At 36.3% G+C, this 26,292-nt stretch overlaps 1 protein-coding gene across 10 annotated transcripts in view; it reads left to right on the top strand.

Moving 5' to 3' along the window:
• RP1 (RP1 axonemal microtubule associated) overlaps positions 1–26,292 on the top strand; it is a 184,016-nt gene that overhangs the window by 90,985 nt on the left and 66,739 nt on the right. For 6 of the 10 annotated variants that reach the window (XM_071554517.1, XM_071554518.1, XM_071554515.1 and 3 more), the window contains 9 exons: positions 205–286; positions 2,863–2,918; positions 3,071–3,103; positions 7,870–8,039; positions 15,149–15,368; positions 17,405–17,559; positions 19,858–20,071; positions 21,371–21,561; positions 23,397–23,607. In XM_071554517.1, the coding sequence (XP_071410618.1) occupies positions 205–286; positions 2,863–2,918; positions 3,071–3,103; positions 7,870–8,039; positions 15,149–15,368; positions 17,405–17,559; positions 19,858–20,071; positions 21,371–21,561; positions 23,397–23,607 (1,332 nt within the window). Of the gene's footprint in view, positions 1–204; positions 287–2,862; positions 2,919–3,070; positions 3,104–7,869; positions 8,040–8,379; positions 9,442–15,148; positions 15,369–17,404; positions 17,560–19,857; positions 20,072–21,370; positions 21,562–23,396; positions 23,608–26,292 lie in introns of those variants that run through there. The other 4 variants (XM_071554516.1, XM_071554522.1, XM_071554523.1 and 1 more) reach the window with 4 other exon arrangements.

The raw sequence follows: 26,292 nt of genomic DNA, 5'->3' as shown, positions 1-26,292 counted from the left end.
CAGAGAAGAATTGCATCTCTTACAGGAGACACAAAATAATAAAGCTTTCATTGTGTTAATATATCTTATCTATTTAGCTGAGAACTGTCTTAATATAATCTATGTTTCTTCTAGAAAAAGATAATCCGGGCTTCTTTTCTTAAAATTTATTAAAAAAAATAAAAGCATGATTTCATAAGATAAACTTTTGTAATTTCAACACAGGCAATGGATGGTTCCTGGATAAGATTGTCATCAAACATAAAGAAGGAGAGGAAGCTCAGGAGGTTGTATTTCCTTGTAATAGGTATGCCATTCATGGAGAAAAAGAATTTGTTACCTGCCAGCAACATAATGAAAAAAATTGCAGAATGGATATGTGCATACAGCCTAGATGTATGAGCAATGCCCCAGAGTTTTACAACATACAAGGGATGGAAAATTCTGCAATCGAAGACAAGGAACAAAGTTGCTGTACTGGCATAGGAGGGAGTCACAGCCTAATGCAAAAAGCCCCAAACCAAATGTTTTCTAAGAGGCAAGGTGCATTGGTCTTTTTGTTTAATCTAAATTTTACAGAGACCACATGAAATTAAATAAGCTTTCAGTTCTCATCTTTTAGGAAGTATTGTTTATAAAGATCTGAATAACTGCCATCATGGAAACATGGTGGGATGACTAGGACAGCTGAAGTGCTGCAATAGATGGCTGTAAATTCTTCAGCAGGGATAGGCAAGGAAGGAGAGGTGATGGGGTAGCCCTGTATGGTAAGGAGTGTTTTGATTGCCTATAGTTTGATGATGGTGATGATGATGTTGAGTGTTTATGGGCAAGAATCAGGGCAAAGGTCAATAAGGCAGATGTCATGGCAGAAGTCTGTTATAGACCACCCAAACAGGATGAAGAGGCAGATGAAGTATATTATAAGCAGCTGCAAGAAGTCTCACAATCACTAGCCCTTGTTTTCATGAGGGACTTATATCTGCTGCAAATACAACACAGCAGAGAGGAAGGAGTTTAGAACATATCCGGCATCTGTAGAAGTGAAGGTCCTGACACAGCTGATGAGGAAGCCAGATAGGGAAGATTCCCACTGGACCTGCTGTTTGTGAACAGAGAGGTACTGGTGGGTGATGTGGTGGTTTTGATCACTTTCTCTGTCCCTGAAATTCTCATATACATCCTGAAAACTTTTGGAAAAACTAACTTCTCCTGTCAAAGTAGAGTAAAAGTCTACTGGTCTATTTTAGTTGGTCTAAAATTTTGCTACCCTATGCAAAGTTAGAAATGTTCGACTCTGAATTCTAACAACTGCTAAATAGTCCATTTTTTCAAATTTTCTTACTATCTGAGGCAACTTCAACTTTATAGCAGTCTTTGAGTTGAATAATACAGCTGTAACAGAGAAAATCCCCACACATAAAATATGCAATACAGGAAAGTAAGGATTTGTGTGTTATTTAATACCACAGAAATAATTTGAAGAATTGTAATTTAGATCCAAATAATTATATTCTGCAGTATGTGGTTTGCAGAACTTAAAAGTTTGTGTTACATGGCTAAAAGAGTTTCCATGTTATTTTGGGAACTATGCCTTAAGTCTCGAAAATCTTCAGGGGTTGAGTAAAGATAGTCCTCCTCTTCTAGGAATCCTACCTGTTTACAAAAAACCCCCACAGGTCTTAATTTTGCAAAGTTGCTGGAAAGATTAGCTAAGAACTATTTACTCTTCTTAGGACTTATTTGAATGATCAGGTTATTGGTTCAGCTTTCCTTTTTGGGTATTTGGCTTTTGAAATGGTTTGGTGTGCATTAAAGATGGTTATTGCAAGCATAGATGAATGAGAGAATTGATTCTTTAGATTTGAGGAGAACTTATGAGACTTCTCTGAAGGGTGGGATTCTTAAAAAGATATTGGGCTGCCTTTTCAAAAGGAACTTGTTAAGATCTTAGAAAAAGATTAGGGACTTTACATATAGAACCAGAGGAGTTCTGCCATTGCTTGCCTGCAGTGTAAGTGTGCTGTCTATGTGTCAAAGTTTGCTTTCTATATTTAGAAACCACTAGTGATCTTTTCTTTCTTAGGACAAAATGAGGGGATAGGTCTCAAAAGTTAATCTAGGTATTTATTGTAACAATAGTTGAAATAGGGTGGAGTTTAGACTCTGTGCATGAGATTTATTCATAGAGTTTTGTTGCACACAAGAGGTGAAATATATCGTAGATCCTTGGATTTAAACAAATGCAAAATCAGTATGGGGTCAACAGAAAAGAAGCTGATAGTAAGCATATATTTATTTATTTTTAAATAAGAGAGATTGTAGAAGGCTGTGAAGTGTTATTTGAGCAAGGAGGATCGACTGAAGGAGTATGGATGTATGTGGGTAGTAAAATGATATAGCAGGAAAGCTGCTTAAATTCATTGGTACAAAAGAAAAGTAAAAAGAGAAGTTCACTTAATTGTTGCAGATGGGCAAAAGTTTTGGAAACTTCCAGACCTGCAGATTTTATATATCAACTAGTACAATGAATATAACTAACCACTGCAGGTTATATAATGCCCTCAATGCACAACTGAATCTCTGAACCAGTAAATAATTAGCATTTCATATAATGTAGATCATATAGTACTCCACTGCTTCATACAGCTACCATGAAAATTCCTCTTTGCCTGGAACAGATTGAACCAAACTTTTCTAATATGAATAAGGCCAACTGTGATGAATGTATAAAAGAAACTTTGATCTAGGAAGTAGTTTCAAGGCGCAATGTCATAAACAAGTATAAAAAATACTATTGGAGACAGAAGGTAATGGTTAGTTTTTATATTATATACTAATAGCTTTTATTAATCTTATTATTTTTGTTTTTTCCAATGAAAGATGGTTAGATGAATGCCAAGATGATGGGAAAACTGAGAGGGAGTTAACTGCCAATAGTAAGTATTTTGTTAAAGAAAAATTGTGTTATAGCACTATATTATATACTTAATGTCTAGTTATTACTGAAGAAGCCTTCCAGATAAGATCATAATTTAAGAAGAAAAGTGATAAAGTTTCTTCACAATTATTTTTCATGTTCATATTTTAGAGGATGACAGCGAAACAAAGACATCCCTTAAAGGTAAGAGATTTTCTAGTCAGTGTTTTCTACATCATAGTTTTTGCTCTGTGAATTTAACCTGCAAACCAGTATTGTGACAAAAATGTAAGCAAGTGACCTCATTGTACTGTTGTACTGTATATCAGCTATGAGACAAAAAGACAAACTGTCTGGCAACAGTCTACAGAAAGGACTAGACCTTGATAAGCAATTGAGAAAAACAAACTATTTCTCATTTTCTTCATATTTCTACTATTCTGTCTTGAAATCAACAAGGAATTCCTCTGAGAAGAGATTCAAGTGTTGTTTTGTTTACTCCAATGTCACTGTCATTTAATACTTGGGGACAGGTCCCTCAGGAAACATCATCAAGTTGAAAAATGTGTTGTGAAGTGTCAGTGGAAGCATTTTCAGGTCAAAATCCCAAAGTAGCCAGAAATAATGCATTTTAAACTCAAATCCTCTAGTGAAGTAACATTTGCATTCAGTTGACTAAATCTGCTTGAATGAATAAAAAAAAATTAATTGAAAACTACCCAGTCAGCTTTCTGTTTTTATACCTACAAAGAATCTCATCACTGTGACACACTACTTCCTCCCAGGTGTTTAAAATTTGTGACACTGTCTCTGTGTTTCTTTCTAACCGGATAAGATAGACTGACACAGGTATTTTTATGAACATTTAACTGTAAATAGCTATTCTATGCAACTGTGTCTGGGAATTTTATAGGAGAGACAAAACTGAAAAAGAGTAGTGTTAACATTTGTCTCTTAAAACAGTGACTTGCCTTCTGTAGGATGTCCTGGTCTCTCAATATAATTCCGGTTTCAGTGAAAATTAAATAGTTTGCATTCAATTAAATGGTTTAGCCAAAAGGTTTATTGTTTCTCAGCAATATAACTTTAACAAGAGTAGACTGATGAACTCAGGTAAGTAAAGCCTTTCCCACAGAGAAAGTTGATTTTCACAAGTGACTTGGAATTGGATTCTACATTCTGCTAAGTGCACAGTGCAGAGAGGCAATCATAATATCTATTTCACCTTATGTTCAGACAAGAGACTGTATTTTACTACCAATTCAAATTTTTTCTGGTACAACTTCATTCTTCATTATATAATAATAAGCAGGCACAGATGCACAAGCTGCTCAGTGCCTGTGAGTGTCAACAGTGGTTAGACTCAATATATTGGTTATGAGGAGAAAGAAGTGGCTTGTTCTTAATCAGCTTTTGATACGTCCCACTGTCAAGATGTCCAGGAGGACCCAGAGAGCGTTGAGATCAGAGGTTCTGAAAAATGAAGTTATAAAAGAGAAGAACATTTTTAGGAAGCTACCTGTCAATTAGTAACAGTTTAGCTTGAGTTGCTCTTCAGCCATCTTCATTTTACCCAGGGGCTCATTCCAGTGAAGAATCAAGATAGGTGAAAGATTGGACTTTTATGCCTTATGTGTAAAAGATGATAAGCAGGACTGATCTTGCAATTTTCGCAGTTTAATTTGTGTTGTCATACTAGTGATCCTACAGACCCTGCATGACTGAACTTTATAGGAGAGTAACAACAGGTTTGGAAAGACATCTTGTACTCAGTTCTATGTCAATCTATCATGGTGTGGTACCAAGGTCAGAGCTGATAAGAGAACAGGAGAACATTTCAGAGATGTGCAAGGTTGTTGGCATTATGGCATATAGAAAATTCATAAGAAAAGAGAAAATACTTAGTAAATTCTGCCATGACTAATTCTGTTTTTCAATTATTCCTTACCATGCAAGTACTTGTTAATGGACTAAGAATAATCATAGAATTCCAAAATTTTAAATTGAATGGTCCTGCTTCTAAAAAGCATAGACAGTATGTGTTGCCAGATGGAGGTGGAAATCCCTAAGAAATACAATTAAGCAGACTGACTACCTCAAGGCAACACAAATCTCTACAATCTCCAGAAAATAAGCAACTTACTCCTACATCCAACAAGGTGTGAATGTCATTCTAGTTCTTAAGACCAAAAACCACCAGACTGAAAAAAACTCCCCAAAACCTGGAATCATGTGAACAATTTTGGTAATCTTCTAAAAATATATAAACTGCCTGTGTTTAAAAAAACCAGAAAATAAGCCCTCCTTTGACTTTATGCTTTACCATGCCCAGATTACTATGTGCGGGAGTCATTGCAGGTTTGATTTTCACAGTTTTACCAAAGGAACTTTCAGGTTTCAGACTAGTGGTTAAAAGAATTTTTGGAAGGAAATTGTTATGATTGATCTCATTTAATTTCTCAAAGCCAACAGCTGACCCCTGCTTCTAACATATATACATATCTCTGTAATGTGAGTGTTCTGTATGTGTTCCTTGGTTATATGATTATAGAAAAGAAGCAATTCTGAGATTTTTTTTCCACAGAATTTTGGTTTTTTCCCTACTATTCATTTTAGTGATTCTCACACTGATTCTCAAAGTAAATGGTCATGGCTTTTCACATAAGCCAGAAGTACAATAATACACTAACACATTGATCACTCTGAAAGGAACTTAACACAGTTCAGTGATATCAGGGAAAAAGTCTCTTTTTAAATGTAGCTACACATACGAAACACAAAAGATAACCTACTCAAAGACAGCCATCTGATTCTCAGAACTTCACTCCTAGAGAGAGAGATAAAAATCACTGAACACAATAAATATTTGGCATCACTCTCCTGACTGGTGTAGCCATCCTTGCCAAGTAACTGTCTAAGTGAATAGAATATTAGACAATAGATTTTTTTTCTTATTCTGGCATGAGCAGGTTAAATGAATTTGCTGAACTGAGAGAAAATGTAGTCAGTCTGGGTTAGCACAGTTGGCAAAGGGTAGAAGCATTAAAAGTAAATGTAGGAGAATAAAGAGTCACAGATTCTCAGACCTTAAATCTGTAACCACTGATTTATTTTCTGCAAAACTCCCATCTGGTGTCAGCCTTTCTGATGAAATAATACTTAAAAGCACAATCATGGTTATTAATTAAAATAAATCACCTTGCCTGAAATACCTTCTCTGAATGTGCTGACTCTTTGAGGAGGGAACACGGAGTTATGCATCTGTACTTTCTCTTAACTTGGGGATTGCTTTTTCCTGCAGCCAAGGGATCTTACAAAGAGACAAAAAAGCTCACTTGGGAAACGCAGAAGTGCAAAATTATCTTAATTTCCTCTCTACATTGTTTCTGGGACAGCCTTCAAATTGGGGTGTAGTTGGACAGGATAAGAGATTCAGGGCTATGTTGAGAGTCTTTGTAAAAATTTGAATCTCCTTATAAATCCTCAGAGTGATTAGGAACAGCAAAAGCTCAAACCATGCTTGACTCACCAAATGTGACACCCCGAAGAGTACCACATGCCAACCTGGCACAAGGCAATAATTCAAAGCTGGCACATATATCAAACAGCAAAAGTTCCTCATTAGGCAAAGTGTGGACCTTCCGCACACTACATCTGACTCATTGCTGGAAATGACCTTAAAATAAAAGAGTTCAGATGGAAGGATCCTTTCAGCTAATGTGTTACTCACAAGACTGCCTGTGAGATGTGTATGTGCCTGCTGTTTTGTAGCTGAGCCCAGAGGAGTCAGGGAACAGTCAGATGTAATGCAGAGACAGGATCCGTAAAAAGGGGGAAAACAGAATTAGCTAAAGCAAACAAAGTGAAAAAAAGAGAAAATTATAAATCAAGGAAATCAGATCAGGTTTTTATCCAGTCTCTATCTCCAAGCAGGAGGAGAAAAACAAAAGGTATGAAAAAAGCACACAGTACTGTAAGAAAAATAGTCACATCCAATTTATTTCTGAATTAAACAATTATTTTTTGTCTACATATTGCATTGTGGGCTTACACACAACCATGAAATAGTTCTCTTTTATATTAATCCCATTAGCAAATTATAATATTATCACAGTACTGGCCACAGTCTAAATATAAACTTTTGATTTCCTACCACTTTTAAGTTCCTTTTGCTAAGCAGGAACAAGAATCTTTTCAACAAATAATTAATTTGAATTCAAGCACTTAAGTAACTTCCTAACCTATACTGTCCATCTGCTACACTATATTTTTCCCACACCTGGAACAACTTCTCTGTCACATTCTGGGCTTCTAACACTGTTATGGGTACACTTCACCTACCAAAAATGATTTCTGAAAGACCAAAGCCATGAACTGAAGTGTCTTTAGAACTTCCTAAATTTTGTTCCAACCCTAATGAATAATCTGATCTGACAAATGAGCAGACTGAACATGACAAATCAGGTTAGAAAAATTGTAGAAAACAAGTTGAAGTTTCATTGCTTAACTAGTTGTATATTAGCCAGCAGGTCTTACAAGTAGATCACATATAGATGTTTCAGAATGTTAGTTTTCTTTTTCATGTTATTGAAGAACATTTTAAGAACTGAAATATATTAAAATAATTATTTTAATTAAAGCAACTGCTTTGATATAAAGAATAAAAAAATGAAACACACCAAAACCCCACCAACAATCTAGGCAGAGTCTTTTTTTTTTCTGCTTCCTTGGTGCTAATTTCTGCTTTCATACCCACTTCAACAGTTGTCTTATGCTTTTGAAGTCTAAGTTATACTTATCTTCAAGCAAAAAAAGTCTACCAGTCTATTTTTAATAAATGGGATGTAAATTCATGATAATCCTTAAATTCTTTGTTGCAATAGTAACAAAGGCATCCATTGCTCTCTACCATTGATACTAAAAATGTTTAATTGATGCACTGATACTAAGGATGTCTTTATTTTATTTAGCACAACGGTGGAGAGTGCAAGTTAAAACAGATGGAGATTCCCCAGAGCCACAGGAGTGTAAAAGGACCCTTGTGATTTATGGCTCAAGGAGCAAAAGTGTTGATCTTCTGCTTACTCCACAAACCCCCGGATATGTGTGCTTTCTGCCCAGAGCAATGGATGAATTCATTGTGAGTCATAAATATACAGCACTACACAGACCTTACCATGCCATTGCCCTCTAAGCAATTTATATGTAGATATATGTGTGTGTGTCTACAAAATAAGGATTATATATATGTAATGTTAGTCTGTCTGGCAAAAAAAAGGATGTAATTATTTACAAAGATGGAATTACATAAACTTAGGTCTTGGGTCATCTCCTGCTGGTAGTTCTGTTCTACTATAGCAAGCTCTGGCGTTCTCTTTGAATTTTGAGTGCCTTCAAGAGTTATGTATCATGGAGAAAAGTGGACCTTTTTGTGTAATTTATTGCATTCATCTTGCATTTTTTTTTCTAATTCCCTAAAGATTCCTGAGTTGAAGTTCATACAAAAGGCAATATACAATTATTTGTGAATGCAGAAGATGAAGGATGGGGCAGCATTCCCAGGGGACTCAAGAGGGCTTTTCTTTCCTTTATTTCCGTCTTTGTAAAGTAGTATCCAATCTCCCCCAAGACAGTTCTGTCTCTCAGGCCAGCAGGCAGAGGATTTTTTGGATAATCATAAATCTCTGGAGAATGCATTCATGCATATAAAAGCACGATGAACTCTGCAGCAATATATTATATATGGTCAGTATTCAAATCAACCCTAACATAGTCCTGACTGCCTGTTCACCCAACATGCATGCTGCTGCTTTGAGAGGATTCATCTGAGACCATTTTTTAATGTTCAAATTCTGTCCTGGCTTTCTGGACAAATTCTGCTGATTGGCATGAAGTAGAGCTTCTAGCCACTGAGATGAGAGAAATAGCTTGCAATTCAAGTCAGTTTTATATAGCTCAGAAAGACTTTTCAATGGCTGCAATAAACATTCTGAAAACAATGGCAAAAATGCATTTAGAAAGTTATGTCAAAGCTTCATTGCAATGACCTGATCCAGGCTGAATTTTTAGTTTAAATAACAAGCTAAGGCAATTTAGGAACTTTACAGGGAGTAAATGAAAAGACAAATGACTTTTCTTAAACACAAGAAACCAGCTGCTTCTCAGAAAACACACAGGAAACACACTGAACAACAAAAGGAGCTTCCTACGCCATGAACATAAACTGAAAAGGTCAGTAGAGACAGAGTCTATCTGCAGAGCAACCACATCAGCTGTCTGAATTTTGTCAAGCATCACTGCGTAAAGCAGACCTTTGCTACACCCACCATATTGGCAATTTCCCAAATGACACATATTCTTTGTTAAGGATGCCTAATTTCAATGATTGGGTAGCATACAAGTGGAAATAATTATTGCTGTGTGTCAGTAGTGGTTGTCCCTCATATTCTACTATCCTTGGCACCATGGTACCTTGTTCATCGTACCCTTCCACCCCAGAGGCTTTCTGAATGCTTGTTCATACTTTGGATTGGCTTTGCATTAGTGCCTATATTTTTTCAATAGTTATTTATGTCCTTGATTTTATTGCTTTGTATGAAGAAATTAAAACTATTTGAGCATTATTTATTGTTCCTGAAATTTTATCTCTTTGTCACATTGTTTACAGTGCAGCTTACACAATAGCAGGTCTGACATAGAGGGGGATTTGGGGATTCACAGATATCTTCATAAATACCTACATATCTTCTTTAGGTGGTTGAGTTAATAACCCAGTTCCTTTTTGCTCTCCCTTTCTTTGTTCTTATTAAGATCATGCAGAAGAATACAGAGGCTTTGCTCATGTTTTCTCACTGTAGCAGCAGGCTGGAGACATGAGTATGAAATCACAAGGAGGACAAGCTGTGAATTCAGCTTTCCAATAACTAGGAGTAAAAGAGTTTTTAACCTCCCCACCACGATCCTGGTCTTAGACAACCAGTCCTAGCAATACAGTGCAGTAAAAAGAACAACAGGTTTTGTGTTATAAGCAGCTCAGATAGTTTTGAAACAGTAAGCTTAATCTCAGAGACACATTTATAGCACACTGAGGACAGAAAGGCATCTAAATTACTGATTTTCCAGGTGCTCTCACACAAGTATATGCACAGATGTGTACCATATTCAGAATGATTATTCGATCCAAAATATGACCAACCAACTCCTATGAAAGAACAGGTGTAGTTTAATTGCACATAGCAAGTGTAAAGAATAAATTAAAAGGGAGAAAATAACAGCATGCTATGAGGTACATTTGAGTTTCAGAGGTCTCAAAAATCTGTAATATGATGTTTGAGCTGCTTAAATAAGAATAAATTTAATTAGAAGATCTTAGTTTTAAAAATAAATTGAGAAATAGGTGAATGTGTCGATGTTATGAAATCTGATGAGAGTTTTAGCACAGATGATAGCATGACAAGAAATACCAGTGCAGCAGCAGAATTTTTTGTCTGTGATAGTCTGGTGATGATAAAAATCAATCGTTGATCTCACATGGAGTAGTAGATTGGTAAAGTATATAGACCTTTCTCCCAGTTATCTATGTTTCTTGGTTGCTTGCAGAGTAAGCTTTGAGAGCATGCCTTTGGAGAGTCCTAGTGTATTGTGCACAGTCTTCTTATCCAGAGATCCATAAAATGCAAAGGTACATCAACCAACAGATTTTGAGATTGAGATCCCTAAAACCACTCTCCAAAACACTAGCACAAGTAGTACAAAATGAGCAATAGAGCTCTGCAAGTAAGACTGTAAATACACAATAAATATGGAATGTGTTTTTGGTAAGAGCCATGAGGGTGACAGAAAGTTTGAAATAGCACAATACAATACTCCATATGTTTTCCACAATATGAGATGATGTTCCAAACAACAGGCAGCAGGATTTCTGGAGTATATGGCAGAATATTGTTCAACTGAATTTTAGAATGCTTTGACCACACCCTGTTAACTAGAATAATTTAAGTATCTCTTCCCCCCCACCCCACCCCCAACTTTTTTAAAAAACAGGAAAAATAATTAAAAATAATTTACTTTAAATGTCCACCCAAACAGCAACACTTACAAAGCTTTAAACACAGCAGGCATAAAGTCTTTGAGAAACCCTGTGTGAGTCAAAAAGAAAAGATTAATATGTTATCAAATTCTCTAATCATATTCATCAGTTACCTGTCTCAGAGATCTTAAAAAGTCCAGTGGCTTTGTCAGAGCCTTCTCCTGATTATAAGTCATGTAAGGGAAAAATATTTTTTGTTTAGTATATGAGAAATCACATCCAACTCAGCTAAGATTTCAGGTTATGAAAATTACTTAAGACTGTTCAGAAGAAATAAATGGGGAAAAATAATTAGGAAACAATAGTAATGAGCAAGGTAAAGTGTCCTCTTGCAAACATTCTACAAATTTAAAACGAGGGTATTTGTGATGCATTATATATCTGTCCCTGGTTCAAAGTTCATGTTACGTCAATTAATAGACATCAATAGAGGGAGAACCAATTATGGGATAAAAGGCAAACTGATCATATTAAACTGCTCAGGAAAGGATTACAAGAATGTTGTAATGGTAACACTAGGCTACTGTCAAAGGGCTCCTTCAGGGAATTTTTCTCACCCTACCAATACAAAGGTTTTGGGAGTTGAAGTGCCAGGACTGAGAACAAAGGAGTGGTTAATGACTATAGATTCCAATTGAATGGTGGGGTGGAGGTGAGAAAACAGACTCAGTGCACCAGGGAGGGGAAGAGGCTTTTTCTGTGTGCTGGCTTCGCTTTGTTTTGGGCAGCTGCTGGGGAAAGACACTGTTTTGCTGAGCTGGTGAGAGCTCCTTCTGGCTGTGCTCTTCGCCTTCCCCCCTCCATCTCTGGGCAGCCTGAGCTAGAGAAAAGAGAGAGAGGAGGGTCACAGCTGCTTTGGGTCACACTGCAGACCTTTTTTTTTCTCCTGGGGACTGACTTTGCAAGGAGATTTCTGGGAATTACCACCACTCCTCAACTCCAAGCGTTTCCTTCTTTTGAACAAAGGACAAGGAGAGAGTCTGCTCTTCCCCCACTGAAAAGGCTCCATCCTGTGCCATGTAAGTCATACATTCCCCTTGTCTCTGCCTCACTCAGAAAAGACCGAGAATTCACCTCGCAGCCAGCCGAGGTGTGACACTGACACTGTCCATAAATATAATCGCACCAGGAGGAACCTACAGATTTTTAGGAGGGGGGTGGTGGTGGTGGTGGTGGTGGGGCAGTAGTTTTCTCTGATCTGTTCATAGTTATATCTATAGATAGTAGTTAAGAACAGTTATCCTTCTTCAATACATTTTCTAATTAAAGTTTTGTTTCTCCTAAATTTAATAAGAGGTGACATTGTTATCGAGGAGGAATTCTTTCCTCTGATCTTGGTAAACATTTTGGTTTCCCTCAAACTAAGACAGCTACAAAGATGGAGCTGGACAAAAAAAGACTGATATTGATCAGAACTCTTGGGGAAAAAACAAATACCTGAAAAAAGGGAAATTTCTAATATACTCAATTGAAAATAGTTGTGTTTAATTCCATGGACCATAAATGGTATGATTATTAGAGCTTGCTAGTTCAAAGGCAGTCACAGAAATAATTGAAATTGGGTTTCTAGAAACAAAGGGGGAAATTGTGGCTTTTAAATAGTCTGTCCTGTGTTCTGGAATTATTTTCCTGTATGTCTCATCTGTGCATTTTTACAAGGATTTTAGCATATGTATTTATGGCAACTTAGAAACCCAGAGATTTGCAAATTTGGCTAGCAGAAGACAAAATAAAATGTAAGGTACAGCTTACCCTGTCACATAAAAATAACCAAGTTCTGTACTTTTGCAACTCCTAAACAGAGAGCTTTGTGGAATAAGTTGTTAACAGCATTTAGAGTAGCTGTGTGGTACAGTCATGGGGGTCCATGTATGAGGAAGAAATTCTTGAAGCAGTAATTTTAAAAGTCTGTAGTTTGGTTCTGAAAGAGGAAGCAATAATGTTTTGGCCTGTGAAAGAATCATAGTTTAAATAAGTGAAGAACTCATGCACTCTCCTCTCAATGAACCCAAATAATTCCTGTTAAATTTAATAAGGTGGAATGCATATTTTACAAGGAATTAGTCCACTTAGTCCACCACAGCTAATGATACATAGCTAATGATATCCTTTGCAATACAGACAGCATGAATGAAAAAATCTTGCCATAAAATTCTGCCCACGTGTTTCCCTTTTCATAGTGCAGCAGATGAGACCAAGTCAGGAATAGCCTTAAGTTCTGTAAGCATAAAGGTGTACAGACAGGCAGGGCAGGGTAGGAGTAATGAGAGGACAAGTGCCTTCTTCTGTGTAAAGCTATTGCTATGTGGCTGTGATGAGTAGTGATCAGGAGTGGAGAGGTTCTGTGCAGCCTTGGGACTGTTATATAGGCAATAGGAAACATTTCTTCCCTGGTCCTTAAAGAACAATGCCTTGAATCTTGAAAATTTGTATGAGTGCCATGGAAACCACTTATAATACTTACCTATTATAACCACTTACAATACTTATCTTAAGAAATTTAGACTGGAAGTAATCTTTTAAGTCAACAGGTGCAATTCCTTCCTTTCAAAGGCCTCTCTTCATAAGTTATCCATCATAAACAGTTCAAGTTCATGTAAAATGGTTTGGGCAGGTTGTTTTATTTTCAGTTCATTGTTCCTCCTCATACACTGATGTCTACTATTTCTATTTTGCATAACATTTATTAATGACTGTGACCAACTGTCCCAAAATGACAAAGCCAAAGTTTTTTATATGGTTCCTTTCTAATAAGAATGGGGTAGCTGTATGTGCCCACTGTGCAAAGGCGCGTGAACTAACTTTAAGCAAGCGAGGTCACCATTGAAGGGCTATCATGTTCAGAGCTCTGTTGAGAAGCAGTATAAATCATCTGTTAGGAGGTTTGTGCTCTGTTTAAGGAACCAATCTGCTGGTGATGCTGCTAATACCAGGACACGATTATATAAGACCAACTTCAGTTTCTTACTGTGGTGCTATAGGTTTCTCTTAGGGTGCACTAAGGATTTATTTCCTGGAAAGTCACCAACTCTTATGTTGTAACTGGTGCATGTGGGTGGGGGGGGGGGGAAAGCATTATGGGGGGAGAACAAGGCCATTGCACTGGCAACATTTCCTGATTTGATCCTTCTTACAAATATTTGTTACCTTTTAAAAGTAACAATTATGTGTTGTTTCACTGAAAAATCACTTCCTATGCTGTCTTTCTTGCAGCTTGACAGTGAAAGGCTGTCCCAACAATTCCTGCTGTTCTGCAAATTTATCAAGCAGATCATTAGCACTTGATGCAGTGTGACCATCTCAGTTCCCACAGCTCTAGACTGGATGGTTTAACCAGATCTCACAGAAACTCACAATCAGCAACCAGTTATTGAATTTTCCATATGTAGTATGGGAACAGGACTGTGTTGTCCTAAAGAGTTATTTCTGTGACATTCATGATTTATTTTTATTCAGAAATATCCTTTCTCTTTTACAAAAAATTGGTTATCAAGTAGTGTCTTGTTCTAAAACAAATTACTTAGCAAATGAGAATTTAGTTAAAACTTCCTATAATTTCTTCACCTAAAATGAAAATCTGCTGATAATTTTACCAGAAATGTTGTCAAGCATTAGAATAGAGTGCCCAGGGAAGTGGTTGAGTCACAATCCCTGAAGGTATTTAAAAGATGTGTAGATATGGTACTTGGGAACATGGTTCAGTGGTGGGCTTGACAGTGTTGGGTTAGTAGCAGGTCTTCTTCAACCTAAACAGTTCTGTGATTTTAGGCTCACAGTAATCATCTTTAAACTATTACCTCGTTCAATTGCCAGTATTAGAACCTTTAATTGTAACTTAATGCTCTCTCTATCAAGCAGGGTCACAACTTTACATTAGCTTTTGTCCAAACAGCCTAAATACACAGATCTTTCTGATTTTAACTATGACCCACTCTAAAGGTAAAGTATCCTGTTTATAATATTAATGAGGGAGATAATTTCATCTGTGATCATAACATGAAAACAGAAGGATTGATTCTGTCATCACACATATCCCAGACACAAATACAATTTTCCCATGGGTTAATGTTAAATTTAGGAGTTCTACACAGGGATTTGAGAAAATCTCTGTAAGAGAACCAGCCCTGACAGTACATTCTTCCTCCTCCTATTTGTTGCAGGTTGAGACTGGAGATCTGGGAGATGTATACAAGATTCGAGTCAGCTGTGATGATGCGCCAGGCTTTGAGGGGTGGCATCTGAAGTCTTTTCGCTTGGAAGAGTTACATACAAAACAAGAACTGAACTTTGACTGTAACTGCTGGCTCACTCTTAACAGAGAAGACCAGGTGCTGGTGAAAGAATTCCCTGCAGTCACTGAGGACCAGAAAGCTTTACCAGGTAAAAACACTGAGAAGATATAAACACTGTAAATTAACTGCTTGAAAATAAATCAATGCCACAGATATAATAGTGTTTTCTCTGGATTTGGTTGTCTTCAGTGGCTCTGTTGCAACCATCTTCATATATGCACTGTGAGAACACTGACCACTTAAGAAATTTTCATTTTCCATTTGATTTGCATATTGGGTTTTACAGTTCTCTAATCTTATGCATGAGTCTCAGTGTGAGAAACTGAACAGTATAATTATACTTTTTAAAAGAAAAGCACATGTTCAAAGCCATGGAAATTATTTGTTGTAGAGTTACTACTGAATTACTTACATTGAATTATTATAGTAGCTTTATAGGAGCTTATTATAGTAGCTTTACTTAATAACATAAGTATCAGAAGTAAGCCTCATTCTATAAAAAAGTTGTGGTTTTTTTGTTTTTCCTAAGAACTGCTTTTTTTGCCATGCTAAGAGTTTCAGAGTATATTCAGAGATGTCCCTGAAATGTGAAGATTTACAGAAGTACTGCATTTGTTCAGAAAAGTTAGCAGTTACACATGGGGCTAAAGTAATTAGAGACATGACTGCTTTGCTAAACTAAAGTTCCAGAAGTTACACTTCCTGAATGCCTCAAACCTATTCACAACCTTAAAAGAGAGTATAGCACTACATTAGCTAAATGTTAACTCGGGAGGACTGTGCTCTAAAAACATTTGAAGAATTTTAGATTTTTTTTTGTATGAGCATGAATATATATGCAATTTAATGATCTTCTTTAAGATCCCAGGGTTACCCTACAAGCTTATCAAAGGGGTTTTACACCAAGAAAATGTGAGGCCCCAAAAATCCACCCAAAGGATTCATTAAAGGGCCTTAGGTTCTTTTATGCCTTTAGGCCATGCATGGGAAAAACGTGAAGATGACTTCAGGAGATCAAAATAACACACTTTTATTTACCAGCTTTGGAAAATAAGGGAACTTCACAAAAGATTAAAGCAAACATTCAATCAACGTAAAGAATTTCACAAGGCATTGACTTAGCAAATTCCTACTCATCCAGCTTTAAGTTACCCAACTATCAAGACAAGGAAATTAGGAGATGTAAAGAAAGAAAGAGAGAAAGAAAGAAATAGAATTATAGTTATCACCTTAGATCCAGCGTAGAACCAGCTACCACAAATCCAAGGTCAATAGGGCCATGACCATGTGGAGGACTCACGGTGTTGATTTTATTTGCTCTGGAATCCTGTGGCCACCCACCCTGGTCAGGTGGGTCTTTTGGTCTGCCAACCACTCAGGATTTGGGCTAGGGGCTCCAGGAGTTGTGGTGTGTGGCAATGCTCCTGGTGGCCCAGGCTCTGACAGCTGCACTGGAGGCTCTCAAAGAGGTAAGGTATGGGGGCACAGCATCATTCCACCTTGGCAGAAACTGTTCTTCCCCCTCCCGCCCCCCCCCCCCCGAAGGTTGTTTTTAGCCAGTAACAAGTTTTCGCAGTCTATCACATCTTCATCAGAAGAAAATCCAGTTAGACTGTAGAAGTTCATCTGTATAGGAGCAATACAGAGGCAAAGAGTTTATAGTTTATTTCCTTAATAAGTGGATTTTGTAAATTTTTATACTTATATGTTATGTCACGCATCCAGATGCTATGTTACATCTGTCTCTGTTACTCTAATTTGCATAACCTTCTTATTTGACTTGTGTTAATTATTATTTACTGCAAAGATGATTTGGTTTCTAACGGTCCCTGAACTAATACATATGAGTTCTAATTTTCCAGATCTTGCACAGTAAAATAGAATTGGGCAGAATTTATCTAGATTTTAGGAGCTTAATCTCCAGAAGTTTAAATTGTCCAAAGTCCAATTTTCTTCAAATTTCTAGAAAAATTAATGGAAAGTCTTGATTGAGTTTAGCATTTAAATCACTGTATAGCAGATTTTTTTGGCAGCTGCAGGAATAAAAACAAGCAGTGTTCTTATTCTGGCTGTTTTAAGTACATCTTGTACTTCATCAGCTTTATTTTTCCCTCTTTTTTATAGTCTATAAGTATGTGGTCTCTGTACATACTGGTGACCAGTGGGGAGCAGAGACTTTTGCAAATGTTTATATCACTCTCTATGGCAAAAGAGGGGACACAGGTGTGAGGAAACTTCATACATCTTTAACAAAAGGAAGAAAATTTCAAAGAAATAAGGTAATGGTACAAAAATGAGGTCTTACATGTTCAGGGGTTAACACTGCATTGTGTCACTTAATGCCTCCTCTGAATATATCTGGCTACAGACAGGTAAGGATTTTGAAACATTCACAGAATTTATTTTCCAGTAAACCAATGCTAGTGTTATTTATTTCTTGTACAAGAACATTTCCATGTAACAACAAAGGCTCCACATGAGCACATACAAATCAGATTATTAGGGAGAACCTTTTTGACCATGATTCTGACTTCTGTTCCACATTTAGGAAAGCAGAGGTAGCAAAGAAAAAATCAGTGATTCAAAATTAGTTACGGAAATTCCTGTGAGCCTATTGAAGACAATGTTTCTGAAACCACAACCCCACATGGAAAGTCAATTCAATGTCTAGTCAGTAAGTTTAGACAAGAGACAAAATTCTCCTTAAGAAGAGAATGCACATAAAAACAGTGTTTCTAGATAACCAAAAACCACAGAATTCTCTGGTGAATTACACTTTCCTATGAGAACTTCCTTCACTGAACACTGGAGTTTGAAAAAACTCACCGCCAAAATGTACATTGTCAAGGAGAGGTTTAATTTTCTCTGAAATTATTTTATTAGGCAATTATTACAGCACTTGTTAGGGTAAAAGTAGAATCAGTAATGAATTGAGAGATTTCTAAATTTAATTTCTGTGTATTTCTTAGAACTATGCCTAAATACAGAAGATAGCACTCTATTGTAATTATTTTAATTTATGTTCATACATGGGTTTATTTCCCAAAATATCTTACTTAACAAAGTTAATAGTTTCTGCTCACACTCTGCTGTTGATTATTATTATGAAAAAGAAATATTTTTTGTCATGTGAATGTACTTTCAGTATTAGTAGTAGATAATCTACTTCAATGTTTTTATTTAAAAAGTAGCTTGGACAACACATAGGACTCTGGCAAGTACTATAATTTTTAGAGATCAGTTTGCTAATGTGTTCTCTTTTTAATTGCTCTGACATCCAGTTAGTGAGTTCCTACTATTGAATTAATGTTTTATTGCAATTATGGTGTTAATTATAATCCTAGACATTGCTGTTTAGCTCCAGTTGTCCCATGGTGTAATGGTGAGCACTCCGGACTCTGGATCACAAGGTTGTGAGTTTGAGTCTCAGTAGGGACCATTCCCTGGCAGTTCAATGCCTCCCTGCCATCCCATCCCGTCAGATCTCGGATGCTCAGCAGGGTCAGCCTCAGTTAGTACCGGATGCTGTAGACAGTCCTGAGGACTTCACTGTCACTGTCCAAGCTCACTTGGCCGTGGCAAATGGACCTCAGGACTGAAACAGTGGGATCAGTTCTGTGCATGCTGTGCCTCACCTAAAAAAAAAAAAAAAATCCACTGCGCAGGCTCGAAGGGCACACCCCCACATGGGGAGAGCCCTTCCCAAATCTTCATTCACGAAGTTTGGCTATACATACATTCATAACTTTCTAACCTTTGCCAACTACCATCACGTCCATCTGGCCCTAGGCTGGGCCTTATACAGAACATCTGAGTTTCTTATAAGACAAGTATAAAATTTAGTGGGGCATATAATTTCTTTCTTTGCTTTTTACATTCTTCCTTATCTTGTTTTTGTGTCTCTATTCTCATCCACTGCTGCTTGAGTTAACTTCTCTTTTGACTTTCTCTGCCTTCTCCATTCTGCTTCTCATCCTATCTCCTGTCTTTTACTATCTACTTTCATCTTAATTTCCTCTCTTCTATTATTTACTCTTTTCCTTATTTGCTGTTTCCACAATTATTTTCATTCTGTAAGAAAAACAAATTTTTCCAAATTTTTCTGACTATTGGAGAAGAATTTAGAAGCTATCTTGGAGTGAACACATTCTTTTTAGATTTCTGACTTTTCTTTAGAACTGTTAATACATATCTACATTTGTATGTTACATTGTAGAAACTAGAAGTACCCTGAATGATAGAAATTCTATTAGAATGAAAATCCTGTCATAAGTGCCTGACTGTCAGAAGGTTGAGTTACATATATCATAATGTAAAATAAAATGATTGATGCAATAATCCATATTGTCTAAAGAACAAATGAAGTTATAGTCATTCATTAATGATGAATATAGGATTCAAAGTTAGTTATAATCAATGTGTGTTTTCTAAGATTCAGAGGGGAGACACTGTGTTAAATATTACAAAAGAGTAGGCACAAATTTTAAATTCTCAGCTGAATCCAGGGCTATATTTTCCCTGAAATTCAAGCATGTTTGGGTCAAAATTCTGTTTTACTAAGTATTTCTCTTTTTCAGGTGGACTCATTTTTGGTGGAAGCTGTTTCTCTGAGTAATTTGCAAAAAGTTGTCATAGGACACGATGGAGAAGGCTATGGTGCGGGGATGTACCTCAAGATGGTAACAGTCAAAGAATCACAAGATTCAGACAAAGAATGGGTCTTTCCATTGTGGAACTGGCTCGATACTCATTTGGGCTTATGTGAGAGTGTTTGTGAGATTGCAACAGTTGGTAAGTCCTTCTGCAAAACTGACCTGCCTGTTTATATATATGCATATACACACACACACATATTTGGCTATAGCTCATCCAGATCTCCATATTATCTTCATTTATTGAAAATGGGAATTTCAGTTTGGTCTTAGTGTTATAGCAAAGCCACATCTGGTAAGCTCAAAGTTAATATAAATCCATCTTGTCAATGTGTTGTGTATGGAACATTTGTCTTCAATATTAAATACAGCATACTGCAATAAAAGATATAAAGCAGAGCTTAGGATGTGCACCTCATGTGGATAAATATCTTAAATTTTATGCATCACCTTTTGGCTTAGGATCTCTTTCAAAATGCAAAGAAAAGTTACATCAGTGAAATGAACCTAGTCTTTACCTGTGTTATTCCACAGCACAAAGAAGTCGTTCTGCTAAGCTCAGTTTCTGCTCATTTCACAATTACTGCTATACCACCACATGTGCAAATCTAAACCTGGCTGTACTCAGCAAAAGAACTATTACAGCAGAACCTTTAGTCATTTAGAACTCGTACAAGATTTCTTCCTTCAATCCTGTGAAAAAAATTCAATGCAAAGGAAAAGAACTACAAAAGTTTGTCCAGAGGGACTAAGCTTAAAACCACAAGGTGCCCATCATAGATATGCAAGTATTTAGTTGTGTGGTTTTTCTGAGTTGTAGGAAGCACATTTTTCTGGAGTGTTCCTCTCCATTAAATCATTTTAATTTACCCTAGAATGGTTAAAACAGAATTAAAATGAAGAATAGCAGTAACTAATAAAGAAAAAGAGAGAGAGTAATATTGAGTAATATTATAGGCTACCTGTCAGTCACATTATTACAGCACATATTATGTTGCTAGGTTAGATCTAGTTAGAAGCAAAGTTCATTGGAATTGGTCATTTTGCATTAGGTGCATACATGCTACGTATGGCTCATGCATCTAAATGATAAATTTGCTTTAGTAACATTGATTTATTTTTTAAAAATAACCTTTAGACCTCTAAAAGGTAACTAAATGTTCTAGCAATTGCTTTCAAGCATGACAAGGAAAATACATTGGCATCAAAAAACTGTCTTGGAAACTAAATTTTAAACACAGAACATTAAGCAGTTAAATTCTTGGGAGCAAGGTGGGAGGAAAAAGGTATTGATGTGTTATTCGCAATGAACAGTTGCTATAGATACAAGAAAACCTGCAAAAAGAGCTTTGCTTGTGTGCCATAAAGGCTATGGTCCTGCTAGATATGGCATTCTCTCAGGCTGTCAACTTTTCTTTATCTTTGTTCATTTTTAAAGGTAGAAGAGTGATTCTTAGTCCTGAACTGCCTGAAATCTGCATGAAATCATCAGGTCTCTGGATAATGGATATCACTGGATCTGACTTGAGTGAGGAAGAGGATCCAATAAGCCTTTCTTTTACCTTCTATGGCAACCTGAGCTGCAAAAAGTTGCCACTTCAAGTCACGGGAAAAGCAGTTCAGATCAAAGTACTTCAACCTTTATCTATTGCAAGAAAAGCCTAGGAATCATGTAGCCAATAACCCACCTAATTCTGAGAGAAATGGTTTCTTTAAACTAAACTACCAAATTGATTTTTAAGTCCTCTGTGTAGTTTGGCACAGGTCATCATTTTTGTTTATAGGGAGCAACATTTTAACAATGGTTTTTGAATGAGCAGATTCTTCTAGTGTCATATCCTGAGAATGTTTAAGTGAGCAAATTGGTCCCTTGGTGCATACCCCAATATATACCAGTCTGCATGTACTGATTTACAGGCTATGTTGATCTCACAAATGTAAGGAATTTGTAAGCATACAGTATGCCACAGAGTAGGGTAGAGCTTTTGGACATGATGATGGAGAACAAAGAATCACAACTTCCTCATGAGAAGAAGAGGAGAGTCAGGAGGATCACCTCTCTGTGGTGATCAGTGACAGGACCCAAGGGAATAGCCTGGAGTTGTGTCAGGGAAGGTTTAGGTTGGATATTAGAAAAAGGTTTTGCACTCAGAGGGTGGTTGGGCACTGGAACAAGCTCCCCAGGGAAGTGGTCACAGCATCAATCCTGAACAGAGTTAAGAAGTATTTGGATGATATACTCAGCACATGGTGTGACTTTTGGGGATGGTCCTGTGAAGGGCTAAGAATTGGTCTCGATCCTTGTGGGTGCCTTCCAAGTCAGCATATTCTGTGATTCTATGATAAATGGGATGAAAGGTATAGAAGGTTTATTTTTCTCTTTCACATAATTTATTCATCTCTTCCAATAACTTTCTCTGAACTAACTGCTTTTTCTAGCATGGTTTCTCCATCCGTTTTGTTTTGTTTTGTTTTCCTGTTATTTAATAACACTTCCTTTTTCCTCTTGGTGATTGAGCCCAAGAAATAATTGACTGGTTTTTGATGTTCCTCTTTTCTTTAATGAAAGAGGAACTAAGCAGACTAGACTACCCACAAATATGATCCAAAATGAGGAGTACTCACAATGTTTTCCTAAGTTATTTTCAAGAATCTCTGGTAAATACAAAAAATGGTATAAAACTGGAAGTACTCTGTCAGAGGAAAGGCTGAAGTCAGGTAACATGCACTTATACTCTCTGAGCAGTATTTGAAATGAAAGAGCAGAAGAAAGAATATGAGAAGTAGAGAATAGGAAGAGGAAAAGAGAACTTCTGTTTTCTCCCTTTTTAATTTCCCTGAGAGGGAAAAATATAATTTTAAACCAATAATTATAGTATCTAATGCCTCCTGTACCTTCACTTACTCAAGCAATGGTATGTCATACAGATGCTGTAGAACTAGAATTTTTTTTTCTCAAGCAAGAATGCAAGACTTTAATGGAGAGCTTCTATGTGCAGATATGATCTAGTGAAGATGGAGGATCTCTTGGATGTTTCCTTAAAATTGGGTTAGCTCTCCTTCAAATTTACAGTTAATTACACACTTTTTGTATTACAAGTTGTAAGAAATATTTCCAATAGTGTTCAGAATTTTAAAAATCACCTTCAGCTTCTCTGCCTGAAAATAGTTGACTGAATCAGTGTAATATGTATGAACACTGTGCCTTGTTCTGTGTGTACAAATTTCAGGAGTGACTGCTATTGCCTGTTCCCTGATATCAAACCTCAAGCACTCCATCTCCTCTTTCATGTTATTAAATCAATTTTGTATTGATTGGAAAGGGGGAAAATAGTACTAGTTATAAATCTGCCCCTATTCTTTAACTAATGAAGTTTGTTTAACTGTTGCATACAGCTGCCAACTACATTTGTTGTGGTGCAATTAAAATGAAATCCATTCATATTCTCTTTCTCCTCACATAGGATGAACTGGCAGATATTGGTTCAATACACAAAGTTCAGGTAACTGGTCCACATAGTGAGCTAAAACAGCCGTGGCATTTAGATTTACTGCATATGAGACACACAGGCACGAAAGAAGAGATGTATTTAGCTTTTGACTGCTGGTTCAACCCTAAGGAAGACAAATGTGTGGAACTACCAGGTCTCTATGCAGATCAGGAGCCTTTGCCTGGTAAGCGATGTTCTTTTTTTGTTACTGGTGTCAGGATGTGTCTCTGGAATACTAGTATATCTCTCTGGGGCCTAAAATACTTTGTGAGGATTTCCATAAGAATTTGATATTAAGGAATATAATGATTTTGCACATGTGTTTGTCACAAAAGACAGCTAAGTAAACAGAAATCATTGGTAGGAGAATTATGACAGATGCTCTAACTGCTGACACCAGACATAGTATTTGGTTTCTTTCATGTTAGATAATGTTCCAGTTTTAGCTCTTGATTATTTACTATTTCTTCAAATTAATGCTATGTCCCCTGAAGATGTGTACAAAATATCATCTTCTCTGTGATACTACCTGTATCTTGTATCTTCTTATTGACAAAAAAATATACATGACCGAGAAACATTGTAAATTTTTTAAGAATGAAAGAATTGTGAAGACCTCTTGAAAAACAAAGATAGAATTCTTAAAATGTGTTGCAAGAAACCAGCAGAGATATCCAAGAATTTCAATTGCACTAGTGTTTTATTGGTGTCAGTGAGAAATTTATAGTTTAGCAAGTAACATTCTACAAAAGTTTATATTAAGTTGCATGTTTCTCTGCTGTAAGTAACACATGTGAATGGTATGATGCCAGAGAGATAATGATTTCTGCCACCCCCTCCTGCAATACACAGAGGAACAACCAATTGTGTACTGATAACTTGATCACTAGTACTTAAGAAGAGGCTTCCCATCTATCCAGCTTATTAGAATAAAGAGGATTGATGGGGAGAGTAAAGACCATATATTGAAGTTTTTATTGCCAGTTAAGAGGTTTATTGCTAGAGGCTATGGTACAAAGAGTGCTCTGCTTAAACAGAAGCTAATAGAAAAAGATGGAAGCAGCCCAGAAAAAGGAATAAAATAGACCATGTCAACTTTTGCACACCATTCTCTAGGGAGAATTTCCTAAATATTTCATCTAATTTAAAGTTGAAACTTGATCAAAAACACTGAAGACCTTTCAAATTTCTAGTTTTGTGTGGGTTTGCATATTTAAAAAAATTAGCTGTTTTGTATTTATTTACTGAAAAATATTCCAATTTTAGTATTTTGATCCATCAGATTAAAAAACACATCAGAAGGTGGATGGTAGTAGAAGGTGGACGGTAGTGGAAGGTGGATGCAATGGAAGGTGGATGCAATGGAAGCTGAATGTGCAGTCATGTCTATAGAAATTCTATAGCTTGTTAAAAAGCTCTATTTTACTAATTCATTTATGAAATAATTGGCAAAATTATAAATACGAGCAGTTTTTTGAATTCAAACTCTCTTTTGTGTTATGACTAATTTCATAAGTGTTACTTTGTATACTGTTATTTCAAATCTATCATGGAAAATTAATAGGAAATATTTGCTGTGACTACACTGAACTTTAAATTATGCATCAGCAGATTCAGCTGAAAATACTGACTCAGCAAGAACATGAGATATATTTCTAATTTTCAGAGTATCTCATTTGAATATTACTCATGCGATTACAGCTACACTTGTGATTACATATATTAATGATTCTGGACAAAAGATGTGAATACTATGATGCCTAATCTACTCCACATGAGTGATCAGACCTGTGGAGTAAACTGTTTTGATCTTATTTAACAAGTATCTTTTGACTTCAATGAATATACTCATATGGCCCAGTTATAATACAGAATCTTACCTTCCTATCCTAACTCCTCAAAAAGCAAAAATGCCATTGGCTAAATGCTAAGGTGCCACCTGGAGAGCTCATGTGCTTTCAACTGTCTGGAACTCCACCAAGAGCAAGTCTGTGTAGCTATGCTGACTTTAATGCAGCTGTGTTGTCTTTCAGTGCATATTTAACTGCCTTGAATAAAGCAGTGAAATACATTAGAGCCCCAATCTCAGAAAACTCTTGTTTCTTATCATCAAACATGAGTGATAACATCAGTTACAAACACTTTCTCAGCCCTTAGTTTAAAATGTTGGAAAAAAAAAAGGATCTCAGAGGAAGTCCCTGAAGTAAATAGTGCCGCAGTAAAATAAAGCAAATTTTCAGCAAACAGATTTTCACAGATGTCATTCCCATGTAGTAAAAGACAAAGACATATCAGAATTTTTTTTCAATGAACACACTTTTATTAGCAGACTGATAATAGCCCTTATTAGTTCATGAATATAATAATGAATTATTTAGTGAATTTAATTTTACAGTCAGTATACAAACCCACTCTTTAAAACCCTTAATTCAGTTATGTGACCATTTTATTTTTGGCATATAAAGAAACAGAAGCATTTAGGCATGTAAATGTCACATTATTTGAATTCAGGCCTTTTGATTATAACACTCAATATGAATAGCACCAGCTTGTGAAAAGAGCTGTAAGAAAAGCTTAAAAATAAATACTCTCAGAACAATTTTTTTTTCCCTGTTTTCCTATCACCTACACATGAAAATAAATGACTGCTTTAGCTTCTGAATTCATGGAATCATTCTCAAACATACTAGAAATTTCTCATAATTTTTAAAGAATGTACACTTTAGTTAAATTGGGCCATTTCTGTCTTGGAATATATTTGATTGAAGAAACAAAATGTCCTGAAAATATCACGTTTCCAGGATGTATACTTAGACATTCATGTATCCTATGACGTACTTTAGGCTGAAATATGTGTTTCAGAATTGAA

Source organism: Pithys albifrons, chromosome 4 (assembly GCF_047495875.1).
Source record: "Pithys albifrons albifrons isolate INPA30051 chromosome 4, PitAlb_v1, whole genome shotgun sequence".
Classification (NCBI taxonomy): Eukaryota; Metazoa; Chordata; class Aves; order Passeriformes; family Thamnophilidae; genus Pithys; species Pithys albifrons.
The sequence above is the reverse complement of the archived record's forward strand: the minus strand, read 5'-3'. Positions and strand labels throughout refer to the sequence as shown.